The sequence below is a fragment of the Lates calcarifer genome, linkage group LG16_LG22 (genome assembly GCF_001640805.2).
Source record: "Lates calcarifer isolate ASB-BC8 linkage group LG16_LG22, TLL_Latcal_v3, whole genome shotgun sequence".
NCBI lineage: Eukaryota > Metazoa > Chordata > Actinopteri > Centropomidae > Lates > Lates calcarifer.
In genome coordinates, this window is record NC_066848.1 from 1,707,710 (window position 1) to 1,720,884 (window position 13,175).

A 13,175-nucleotide genomic window follows, 5' to 3' on the forward strand; every position below is an offset into this window, starting at 1 on the left:
GCATGACATGACAATACAATCCCTGATAGAAAATGAAAGGTGGAGGTTGTGGTGAGTGCTTTAAATTACACGTGTCAATGCGTGAAAACTGAGATATTGTTCAGGCAACTTCCTTCCACCTCGGAGGCCTCATCAGACGGTGAATAGACCTGTTTGTGGTGCGCGGGGATCGAGTTTCATGCAGCAGCTCCGTCGGTGCTGAGGTGAAGCTCCAGTCTTGGCAGTCGGATGACGTGGCTGAAGGTTGCGGTCGATGCGCCGACACAGTTTCTTTATTCACCGTTTTATCCGTCGCTCTCGGCGCTCATTGGACGCTCGGAGCCACGTGACTCGATCCAGCCAATCCGCTTCGCGTGCGGTGAGCGCTCGCGAAGCGCTTACGCCATATGCGTACGAGAGCATCCCTAAAAATTGCCTCTGTCATACAACCAGGAAGAAGGTGGGATAGCCCTGCAAAGCTAACATCCCCAATCTTTCTGCATACTTTCTCCGAAAATAATGGGATCGTCCAGGTGGAAGGTGGCAGCGGCGGCGTTTCTCGCTATATTAGGCTCTTTATTACCTGTCGACGCAGATGAACACGAACACACGGTAAGACAGCCTTTGAGAGGCCGATTGAAAAAAGGGGGAGCCTTGAAAATAATGGACGTTTGTGCTCTGTGTAACCAGCTAGCTGTAGCTGCGACGGCTAGCTGCACACGAGAAAACTGAATTACAGACATGACACGGCGCGAGGCTTTGGCCTGCCGGGTTATTTATCGATTACTTGGCGAGCTCGCGAACACATAGGTACTCATTTAGCTAGCTAACTTGTCACCACTTATCGGCCCTAAGTGCTCACGGCTAACGTTTCCCTGCTAGCTTGTTAGCACGTCTCCCACACTGGTCTTCTCAAGCTTCCCCTGAGCACCGGCGGAAGCTGAGCTGAAGTTAGGCTCGTTAGGGTTAGTTAGTTGTTTAACTACAACAAAACAGGTTGCATAACGAGCACGTTAACCTTAAGGAAATCTGCGGTTTCCCCGCTATCGTATCTGCGATGGTTGTTTTATTAGCTAACGTTACAATATGCCCGAAAACACCGGTTAAACGTCAGGGCCTCTCCGTGTTTCCTCGGTCTTTTTCGGCTTTGTCAGAGACTAGTTACACCTGGTTAACAAGTTAATAACCTGTGGTGCATTATGTTTTCAGCACAGTCCTTGTGTGTTAAAGCTGCTAAATTAGCTGAAACTGATAACTTGATAGCATCGGAGTTAACTTCTTCTTCTCCTTGAGCTAACATACAGCACTTTCTCCTGACTTACACTGACGCAGTGATAACAGAGACATCACAGGGACTTTGGTGATAAAAAGACTGTTATATCGTGATATATTTGCATAAATTTGAATGCAATATCCCTCCTCCTATTACTTTAAAGTCCAGTGTCTAAATCAAGTGCTGCTGTAGCTGTGTTGTCACTAATGAGAGTGTGAATAAGTAATTTACAAGTCAAAGCATTTTCTCGTCCAGCAGGACAAGCAGAACTGGTGTAGCATTCCTGGATTTCACAATAAGAGTCTTTTTGTCTTCCCTTCTGCAGTACACAGATAAGGAGGAGGTAGTTTTATGGATGAACACAGTGGGGCCTTACCACAACCGACAGGAGACATACAAGTACTTCTCTTTGCCCTTTTGCGCGGGCTCCAAGAAGACCATCAGTCATTACCATGAAACACTCGGAGAGGCTTTGCAGGGAGTGGAGCTGGAGTTCAGTGGCCTGGACATAAAGTTCAAAGGTATTTTGCTGCTGTTGCACCGACTCTCACCTGTTGAGCACAAATAAACAGATGGTCTCTGAATGTCTGTCACCTGAAAGATGACGTGTCTGTGTTTGATCCACGCAGACGAGGTCATGCAGACGACATACTGTGAAATCGACCTGGACAAAGCCAAAAAGGACGCCTTTGTCTACGCCATAAAGAATCACTACTGGTACCAAATGTACATAGACGACCTGCCCATCTGGGGTAAGAGATGATGCTTCATTTCCTTTTTAGTAAAATAACTGACATGTCTGTGTTGTGATTATTTCCTGGCTCCATCTGTTTGTAGTTACTTATTAGGAACTAGCTAACTCCAACTGGTTTGTGGTGGACCTGGTATCTTGTCTCTGTTTATCTTAATGTTGGAGGAGTTAAACCAGTTCCTATTCATTCATCCGATCAGGGGTGTAACAATACACTATATCGTGTATGAGATGGCCTTGCTGAAAGGCACTCAAGTCAGTGCGTGTGTGGGAATCAAACAATTCAGCCTGTTTTTGTTTTTTTGTTCAGTTAGTTGGACAATGTAGAGCTGTGGTTGATGAGCATCCATCTTCAGTTTCTGTCATCTCATCTGTTCATTATTAGATTATAGATGTTCTATATATTCAGTTATACGCTGCAGAGAAACCACCCTGAAATAAAATAAACTTCTTGCACTTATCTCTGCTCTTTGCAAACTTATCAAACCCCCTTACAAGTTACAGTATTGTTGCATTTACATCATGTTTGAAAGTGGTTCCACATTAAGAAGGATGTTAATGAGTCACTGTCATTACAGTCTTCTTAAGGCTACCGCTCTTAACAAGCTGTCATTGTGATCTCTCATATACGTGGTAACAGTTTGTATAATGGTGCCGCTCCTACAGTTGCTCAAACATAACTGTGGGTGGGGCTCTGGCATTTACTCAGGCAACTCTCCTTCTGATACGTCTCACGCTGATGCTTTAATGACAATAAACGAATGTGGACTTTGACCTTGTGTCCGGGTTCAACTGAGCCAGACAATGACTCGTTTATTTGGGGGGATATTCACAGAAAAACCAGCAGCTCAGTAGCAGCAGGTCTCTGGTTAATCACACTGCATCTTAAATTAGATTTTATCTCACCTGCCTGAGGTTGGTAAATTACAAAGAAACATTACCTAAGAATAATATATGAATATACGACACTTTTGGAGGAGGTAGCCTGTGGTTCTGTTGACCTATATCTGATTATAAGACCTGTTTCCATTATTTAGCCTGCCCTCACTGATAAAAATAGGCTGGACAAAATAATAGAAACACCTTATGACACTGTAAACTACAGCCCCTAAATGACCTTACCTTTCTGAAATAATTATTACCTTCATAAAGGAGGATTTATTGCAGGACTGTTGTGTTAGACCTGCTAGGTGTACCTAATAAACTGCCAGCTGAGTGTATGTCACCTGCCGCCTCAAGAGAACAACATTCAATCCTGTATTGACATTTAACTTTGTGAAGTAACGATGTATTGAGGAGAGAGAGAGATGGATAAATTAGCAGGTTTATTAAAGACTGAGAATAACGGGCAGCCAGCTGGGAGCAAACTAAGTTGCTCAGAGTGTAGAGATTGTGTACGGTGGCCAGCAGGGACAAACTCTGACAACAGCTGAAGCCTTTACACTGAATATGGACAGATGAATACAGATGATGCTGTTAGAAAGTTAACAAGCGGCGCAGCAGGTGACCTTTATTTGGCATTTGCACGTCCTGATTATTTATCGGCTGTAACTGAAGGGCCTGTGTTTACACCTGTCCACATGATCTCTAATTCAGTGCGTGTCAATTATTTTATTTTTTTTAAAGGTATTGTTGGTGAGGCTGATGAAAACGGAGATGATCATTACCTGTGGACGTACAAGAAACTGGAGATCGGCTTCAACGGCAACAGGATTGTTGATGTCAATCTGACCAGCGAGGGGAAAGTCAAACTCGTGCCAAACACTAAAATCCCAATGTCTTACTCTGTGAGTACTGAGTGATTTATTTTATGAGTTAACGCTCATTTTACATTTTAAATACAGGTCTCTGTGAGTCTAAACACATCTTTTCCTGTCACAGGTGAAGTGGAAGAAGTCAGATGTGAAGTTTGAGGACAGATTCGACAAATACCTCGACCCATCCTTCTTCCAGCACAGGGTGAGTAGAATAATAGACGACTGGTTTTTGTCATGGCAGCTGAGAAAACGCCGCTGGCGTGTTGCGGCACACATCAGTATGACCTTTCAGAGAGGGTACGAGTCGAGCCTTGTCCCGTGGTCGGTGTGATGTAACTGATGTAACTCTGGTAACTTTCGTCTGATTCTTTAATCGTTCGTCATCGTGGCAGGAATCCAGTTGTAAGAGGAAGTTTAACTGAATTTAAGCAGCTGAGTAGAAGAAAACGATGTGTTTCCTGTCCTGACTCGTACTAATTATTTGTTTTCTTTTCCTTTGTTGTTGCAGATTCACTGGTTCTCCATCTTTAACTCCTTCATGATGGTCATTTTCCTGGTGGGTCTGGTGTCCATGATTCTGATGAGAACACTAAGAAAGGATTACGCCAGATACAGCAAAGAGGAGGAAATGGATGACATGGTAAGTTTTAATTGACTCGGCAGTTCCCCCTGTTATTTGGAGAACGCAGAATTGTAACTAAGGTTTCTTTCTCGATCTGGATCAAACTGAACCACGGTTTGGTTCTTTTGTAGTGTGGATCAGGGATGGGTATTTGAAGAAATTTCCTTGCCCAATCATCAGGAAAATTAACGATCAATTATAGATTCATTGTTATTTTTTTAAGCTAAAACACCTGTGGCAGAAAATAGGCGACTAAAACAAGGAGAGTGTGTTTTTATTCCTCAATGAAATTCTTAATGCGAGGAGAGATTAAAGGTTTTTAAAGCTGAACTGACAACACGCCGTCTATAAACCAATCAGTATTGAATATAGGAGGACTCGGCACATGCAGGTGATGACGACAGGAAGTCGGTACGTCAGGCAAAGTTCTGTGGTGAAACCAAAACTAACTAGATCGAGTTTTTGTTTTCTTTGAGTTTTGTCTCTTGGTTGATCTTTGTCCCTCCCTCTGTCCCTGTGAACCAACAGGACAGAGACCTGGGAGATGAATACGGGTGGAAGCAGGTCCACGGCGACGTGTTTCGGCCGTCGAGCCACCCGCTGATCTTCTCTTCTCTCATCGGCTCCGGCTGCCAGATCTTCTCTGTCTCCCTCATCGTCATCATCGTCGCTATGGTTGAGGATCTGTACACAGAGTGAGTAAATGACGGGTGGGGTCAGATGTTTTATCCCCTGAATTATTGTGTTGCTTAAGAGCAGAGCGTTTAGCTGAAAAACAAATATGTAATGCATAAGAAATAAAAGAAGCTGTCAAACCATAACTTTATGAAACACTGGGAAACAAGTGATTTGCTGTGTCTCCGTTTCCTTACTTCCTTACTCACACTTGCTGTTTTGAGAGCATCAGTGCCTTTAAACTGGCGAATATGGAAACATACAGTGCACTAACAGCACCAGGATGGTGAGTTAAAATGGTCAAAAAGTTGAGTGTGGAATGATGGACATTTCTCACACTCAACAGTCGCCATCTTGGCTGCGTAGCAAAGAGGCAGGGACCACCAATGTTTTTTCAAACGTGTGAAAATGGCGGCTGAGGAAGGAGGAAAACTTTTTTTTTTTTTTTTTTTAAGTCATGCAAGCAAAGCAGTCGGCAGATATTCCGTCATATTAAAGTATCTGATTTTAGACACAGCAGTTGTGTTGTGTAAATTGACGTTGAAAAGTCCAGTGAATGTGTTTTTCTGTGGGTTGTCTGAAGCGATTGTGAGAGAGCACACACGACGACAAGTAACGACAGATTTCACAGTTTTGTTCTGATACACACCACACACTAACAGTTATTGAACGTGTTTAATATTTATCAGGGAGGGTAAAACCACTCTGAACACACCTCACACCACAGGAGAATCTGATAAGATCATTTTTACATCAGATAATCAGATCTTTGCCGACATGATCGGGAGGAAGGATTATCTTGTCATGTGTCCCCTGCTTTAGAAACATAAAATTAGACGCGAGTCGGAGGAAAACACATTTTTAATTTGAAACTGAGGTCGTAGTTGTTTTGACTCATGGTGGTTTTTTTTCTCTGCAGGAGAGGATCCATGCTGAGCACAGCCATTTTTGTGTATGCTGCAACCTCCCCCGTCAATGGCTACTTTGGGGGAAGTTTGTATGCAAAACAAGGAGGTAATAAAAAAAAATGTCCATGCATCATATTCTCTCTGACTGTTTTCCTGGATGTGGGCTTCATTTCTCACATCGCACACGTTTGATTTGTTCTGATATCGCAGGCAGAAGATGGATCAAACAGATGTTCATCGGGGCCTTCATGATCCCAGCCATGGTGTGCGGGACGGCCTTCTTCATCAACTTCATCGCCATCTACTACCACGCCTCCAGAGCCATCCCATTTGGCACCATGGTGAGTCTGACACAGCAACAACAATAAAAAAAACCCGCAGAGTTATGAACAGCATCCTCTGAGTCAACCACTGCCAGTTTATGTGGATGAAGCTGATGAGAATAGTCACAAGTCGTTAAAATTAATCTCATTCTGTGGGGGTGTGCTCGGTCTGTGCCGATGTTTAGGTGGGTGGTACGTGTCAAAGTAACACCCAGATGAATGCCAGGAAATGCCAGGACTCTAGGTTTCCCAGCAGAACATTATACTGTAACGAGATGATCAATGTTTTTCACTTCATCTGTCAGTGCAAAGTTTATTCCTGCATTTAACTTTCCAAAGTTGTTCAAGCACAGATTCTTTCTGCTGCACTCACATAAACTTTCTCAACAACGTCCTGACTGACTCTGAAATCGCTCCTAATTACAAACAGCTGTTTGTTGGCTCGACACAACACTCAAGAGTTGTTTGCGCCTAACTGCACAATCAGGAATGTCAAGAAAGCATTTTGAAATCATACCATGAAGACGCCATAGTCCAACTCTGTTAGCCAAACATGCTATTTTAACAGATGTGGGGCGGTTTTAATTTGTTCTGGCCAAACTTTGAAGGTCATCTGATAAAAACACGACTCTGTCTGCATATGTTATTCTGTTAATTTGGCGAGTTGAGATCCAGCACCTCTCAGGGCAGTTTGAGCAGTTTATTAAATGTCTTTAAGCTGAAAAAAAAAAATAAATCCTGGGACACAGTTAAAGGACAGTGGAGATGAATGATGGGAGGATCTGACAACACCCTGGATGTTGGCTGTAAACACAGGCCACCCGACTAAATATTAATAATGTTTGTTTTTTTTCTACAGGTTGCTGTTTGCTGTATCTGCTTCTTTGTCATTCTGCCGCTAAACCTCGTGGGAACAATCCTGGGGAGGAATCTGTCGGGCCAGCCAAACTTCCCCTGCCGAGTGAACGCCGTGCCGCGACCCATCCCCGAGAAGAAATGGTAGGTGTGGTCCAACGCAAACGGGGTCAATTCAGTCCCTGAGGACGTTATATTTTGAAGGAATTTGCCTCGGTGTGACACTGGGGGAAGTTGGAGAGTTGAGTCATTCACCCTGTAAAAGAAAGATGATATCGCTCATAGACACATATCCTACAAAAAACAAAGATTTTCAGTTTAAAAGGAAACAGAAAAAAGCAAATAATCAGTTTATTTGTGGGATTTTTATAGGCTTGAGTGATAGTAGTTGTAACGTAATATTATGTAAATCTACCTCTTTCTCTCTCCCTTTTGCCTCAGTTAGGTGTCACCACTCTCCACTTCCTGTAGCCGTTGTTTCAAATTAAAAGCCCTCTGCGGAGTCCCTGACATTGCAGCAGCAGCAGCAGCAATAATTTCCACAGAATCTATACAGCGGAAACACTGCAGATGTAAAGTTGGTGTCTTGGTCATAGCTCAGTTATAAAATCAACCACACTGGGGAGTGTCTCTCCTGCTGTCAGACGGTTTTTAACACCTGTTGTTTCTGCTGTAGCTGTTTTTGATTTGATGTGTGATCATTTTGAAAGTCAAACCTTTTGTGGGACAGTTTGAGGTCCTGTTGGAGATGCGACCGCCGCAGCTCGAAAAACTAAATTGCTGTGCGAAAGTAATTATTTTCCAGTGTGCAGTCAAACTTTTTGGCTTAGGTTGTTTTCATTGTTGCAGAGTGAGGTGTAATGACTGATCAGCGGGCAGTGAGGGAGTTGTTCTTAAATCGTGGAATGAGTCCAAAGTGTTGTCGGGGCCTGAGCTCAAGTGTTAGATGTCAGGAAATGGTTTTGCTGTCTGCACAAACTCTTTGAGTAATGAAAAATAGCAAAGCAATAAGCTGTGAGTGTATTAACATTTACAACCCTGTGCCAAGCAGTGTGGCCGTCTGCCAGCAGGAAAAGGTAGCTGTAACTCGAAGCCACTGTCAGAGTTTGCTTGAATTTCCAGCCTCTGTCTACCTTTTCTTTTTTCTTTCTTGTAAACACAATAAGTCACATCCCCGCCCTGCAGGGAGGGAGGGGTCTGACCTAAACACTTGAAGGTATACAGTCGTACTGATGCTGAATCTTGTGTTCGTTCAGGTTCATGGAGCCGGCCGTCATCGTCTGCCTCGGAGGAATCCTCCCATTTGGCTCCATTTTCATTGAGATGTAAGTCTGTGCAGTGATACTGGTGGATTTGTGCATTGTTAGCTGATCTTTGCAGCCTCTGTGACGCGTTCACTGTCCTCATTCCTCAGGTACTTCATCTTCACGTCCTTTTGGGCCTATAAAATCTACTACGTGTACGGCTTCATGATGCTGGTCCTGGTTATCCTCTGCATCGTGACCGTGTGCGTCACCATCGTCTGCACGTACTTCCTGCTCAACGCTGAGGATTACAGATGGTGAGTGTATCGGCCGTGAATTTAAAGGACGACTCTGATTGATAAAGACAGACATTGTTATTATAAGTGTCTGACATTATAGACAGGATAGACCTTTTTATTTAAAAAGAAACAGACATTTTATCTCTGCCAGACTCCATTGACAAAAACAGCAATTTTACCAAGCAGAACACAGGAGCTGCTGGAATAGCACTGCCTCCATCTGTTAGTTTGTTTGTGTTGTTGTGTGGTAGTTTAACTTCAGTATAGTAAAGTATCTGAATACTTCTTCAACCACTTAGTTAACAAACTAACAGATGGAGGCAGTGGTATTCCAGCAGCTCCTGTGTTCTGCTCGTTAAAATCTGTGTTTTTGTCAATGGAGTCTGGTACTGATACAAAGTGCTGTTTCTGGTTAAACAAGAAGTTTAATAAAAACTCTGCCTCTGTAGGAATTCTATCTATAATGCTGTCAGACACTTAAAAGAACAATCTGAGCCCGTCAGTAGAAAAACAAGCACTTCAGTGGACGTACATTGACGTTGACAGCAGCCTCATTGGATTTCACTGCAGCAGCTGTTCAGTGTCTGACTACACTGTTCTTAAGCAATACTACGATCCTTGAATACACTATCATCACACCAACTTTTTAAAGATTTGTGCATGAAAATGTGTGTAGATTATTTTAGCTGAGAGAAGAATTTCTGATGAAACTGTCAACGATGAATGAAAAATTGACCCTTAAATGTTTTTTCCCTGTTTTCCAGGCAATGGACAAGCTTCCTCTCTGCTGCATCCACCGCCGTTTATGTTTACATGTACTCCTTTTACTACTATTTCTTCAAAACTAAGTGAGTTTTAGTCCTTTTTAACCACATGAACACATGAAATAGTCTCAATCATTTCAAAAGTCATAGAATCAAAAGCCAAAGCCTTTGCTTACCTGCTGTTTCCTGCTGATGTATTTCAGGATGTACGGGCTGTTCCAGACGTCCTTCTACTTTGGTTACATGGCTGTTTTCAGCACTGCTCTAGGAATCATGTGTGGTGAGTCCCGGATCTTTTTGATTAAATACTGTACGACTGTCCTGAACTTAAGAAACGTTCTCTGAGAAGTTTTAGCTGCTGAAGTCACCTTTAAAAAGTTTAGATTTAGAGACAGGAGTTTACTGCAACATCATCTCGTCAGTTAAGATGTTTTAGTGACAAAATAATGTGAAAGATATTCGTTCGATGTTCGTTCCACATCAGATTCACCGAACTGCAGAAAGTTGCTGTAAATGGTTTTGTGCATGAGGAAAAGTCTTCTTAACGTCACCTAAAGCTGACGAATGGATGCGGAAAAAGACAGAAAGCTTCATGCGTGAACCACTTGTTCGTTCACATCGATTCTTCAGTGGCACGTTTGCACATTTGCTGCATCCAGCAGTTTTTTTGTATTTAGAATTTGCATCTATAATTTGCCTGTTCTTCACACAGACCTGAGGACAGCCTCCTGTTCATAATGACGTGTGCATTAGTGAACTCCATGTGTAGCTCAGTCATTCAGGAGGAAAACTCTCACCTAAAAGAACCAAAACACAATTTCAAACTGCAGAGCTTCAAGTCCTCTTCTATAAAAATGTTTAGCCAAAGTCTCCTGTCATGGACTAGATTCTTTAAAGTCTGGAAACTGAGCCAAGAGGAGGTTCAGGAGTCTAGTTCACTCTCAGATCACTTTAATTACAGTATGCTTAAAGGTGATGATGGAATATTTGCCCATAAAATTCCTGCCTGCACCACTGAAACTGGTCATTTCATTTAGCTCTGAGCTCTTCTACAAAAGCCTTTCTTCTTAGAAAGTTAGTGAGAGTTTGAAAGAGCGTGAGTAGAAACACAACGAGGCTGTAAAGGTGGACTGGTGAGTAGATGGGTTTTCATGTTAACGTCCCCGACAACCTCTGTAGTCTCATTTAGACACTCGTTAGCAACCGCCTTTTTTAAGACACGTAAAAGCTTCAGACATCAGGAGTGGGGGATTTACTGACCCATTTTATGTCCGAGAATAAAACCTGAAAATGTCTTGAGCTTGTGTTAAAACCACAGACCTTATTTCAGACATTTAACCAGAAACACACTGACTCTGGGACGAGAGAACAGGAAGAGCTAACATGCTAACATGTTAATTTACTTCCTGGTTTTAGGATCAGTCCTGCAGCTCTCTATTCAGGGTTCAGAGGGCGACCTGCTCCACCTCTTCAAATCAGTGTTTTCCCTCGTGTGGAGTGCAGCAGTCTGCCTGTACATAGGTCCTGGATGCAAATTCTGAATTTGAAAAACCTGGTGGATGCAGCAAACTGTCTTTTCCACATCGGTTCTTCAGCTTTTCCTTAGCTGCGAGCTAACCTCATTCCTCACCTTAAAGAATGACAGACCGACGCTGTCACCTGCACCTTAAAGCACCTTTTGTGGAGCTTTCTCTAATCTGCAGCAGGTGCTCCACGCTGCCTTCAGGGTCTGTTGGATGTCTGAACGGTTAATCTGTGCTTCGCCTCCAGTGAATTCTCTCACCTCGTAATCAGTTTGTCCTGTGATGGATTTAACAGAAACTCAACTGAGCCCATTTGTCTTCCAGGTGCCGTCGGATACATGGGAACAAGTGCCTTCGTGAGGAAGATCTACACAAATGTGAAAATTGACTAAAGAGGCGAAGCAGTAAAAACAGGGATATTAACAGATTTGCCTACGACGGCGGGCACAAGTCATTCTTTATTACTTTTCTTTCTTGCAAAGAGATTGTGAGAATCTCACTTTGTACAATGTAGTTTTTTCTCCATTTTCTGAATGAATTTCCACGCCGCAACTCACAAAGTGAACGAGAGCAAATCTGCGGGAGGAGGAGAGATTATCAAACACACAAGGTTCTGTTTGTTTTTGTTTTTTTAATCAGTTGTTGCTTTCAAGGAGAAATGTTGAGGCGAATGTTAAGGCTGACATGGCTTCTCTTTTCCAACCCAGTCCCACCTGAGACCAGAGAACATAAATGTTTATCGATGGAATAGTGTAGCTCTCTTCAGTGAAGAGGCCTAAGTGTATTGAAAGCCTTTGTTCTATTGTGTCAGAATATTGGAGAGTTGGGTTTGTGCCCGCGTTCTGACTTGATTTCTATTTTGTATTCTTGAAGTCGCTCATAAAATATCGTTACTAAACAGTACAGTAGTTTGTTTCAGATCTACTTCCACTGCGAAATGAAAAAAAAAAAAAAGCTGTCGTCACTTGAGAATCATTCCCCCATTTTGACGATTCTTAATTCCCTGTTACAGTAGCAATCCATCCAGTCGATGATTTTAGTCCTGCTGTAGTTTTACTGTACGGACGAGAGCAGACGGACTCATCAGCGGTTGAGGTACAGTAAGTAAGACAGACCTGATTTTTAAATGGATGTTTGATGTGATCCCATTTTCCCCGTTTAGTCTTTGTTTTCTTAATGTTTGGGTTTGAATGAAGTCTACTTGTAAAGATAATATATGGATGGGGGGCGGGGGGAGGGGGAGTGTATATAACCTTAATAATGTACCTTTAGATGTAGATCCCAAATGTATTTTCGTTGTACAGATTTACTACAGGGTGTTTTTTTTAAATGAATCATTCAGTTAAAAACAAAAAAAGGTATATTTTGTTTTTTTTTTTGTTTGTTTGTTTGGTGCTTGGGGTGGGGCTGGTGGCGCTGTTACATCTTGCCTGAAATTGCATGAAGTTTTCACCAAACCATCTGATCGTCAAATTTTCACTTCAGTCAGCGCTGTCATGTTCTTCTTTTTTGATTGATTGTGAGCATCTTCTCAGTCATCAAAATGTAAAAAAGGTACATTTTGATGACCGGTAATCCTCCTTACGGACACTCTTATTATTCTTATTTTTGATTTCATATATTATTTAAAGCTTTAAAATAAAAAAACAGGCTCTACATCTTCTGGTAAGCCATTTTCCCTTCACGTTCTTTCTGTTGCCGAACCTGAAACATCATCTGTGAATGTCAGGAGGAATCAGGCAGTTGCTTTGTTTCCACAAAACATACTGTACAAAGTGAAGTTTATGTACACTTAAAACTAGATGTTTTCATAACCACACACAGTGCTGCCGAGTGTTTCAAATGCTTTTTTCCATTTTGTGTAAATACAGTACGTACCCTACTTGTATGAGAAGTGGCAATGCCTTCTATTTTTTTTCTAACTTCCAGTTCTCCCCCACTGAAGTTAATTTTGGCACCTCATGTTGTGTACCAATGTCTGATTGGACATTTTGAACCTGCATATTAACTTGCTGTAAAAAGAGAAAATAAACATGTTTATGTACAGGGGTTATTAAGTGTGGTTTGGACTTTTGAGGGTAGATATTTTTGGGTTAGATAAGCTCATACATACTGTGCTGTAGATGTGTATTAAGGTACAAAACCATACAGTTCAGCAGAGTCTCAAGGGGGAGCTGAGTAAATCAGTCAGGAAAATAACAG

The 13,175-nt window shown here is 42.3% G+C and overlaps 1 protein-coding gene across 1 annotated transcript; it reads left to right on the top strand.

Annotated features, from left to right (window-relative positions):
- Window positions 1–399: 399 nt before the first annotated feature.
- On the top strand, window positions 400–13,022 carry tm9sf3 (transmembrane 9 superfamily member 3). Its single transcript, XM_018681017.2, has 15 exons — window positions 400–591; window positions 1,578–1,773; window positions 1,882–2,004; window positions 3,630–3,790; window positions 3,885–3,962; window positions 4,269–4,400; window positions 4,911–5,077; window positions 5,977–6,071; window positions 6,176–6,306; window positions 7,148–7,287; window positions 8,400–8,468; window positions 8,558–8,704; window positions 9,451–9,534; window positions 9,654–9,730; window positions 11,298–13,022. Exons 1-15 carry the CDS (start codon window positions 499–501, stop codon window positions 11,363–11,365), a joined length of 1,761 nt encoding a protein of 586 aa, XP_018536533.1. The 5' UTR covers window positions 400–498; the 3' UTR covers window positions 11,366–13,022.
- The last annotated feature ends 153 nt before the right edge of the window (window positions 13,023–13,175 follow it).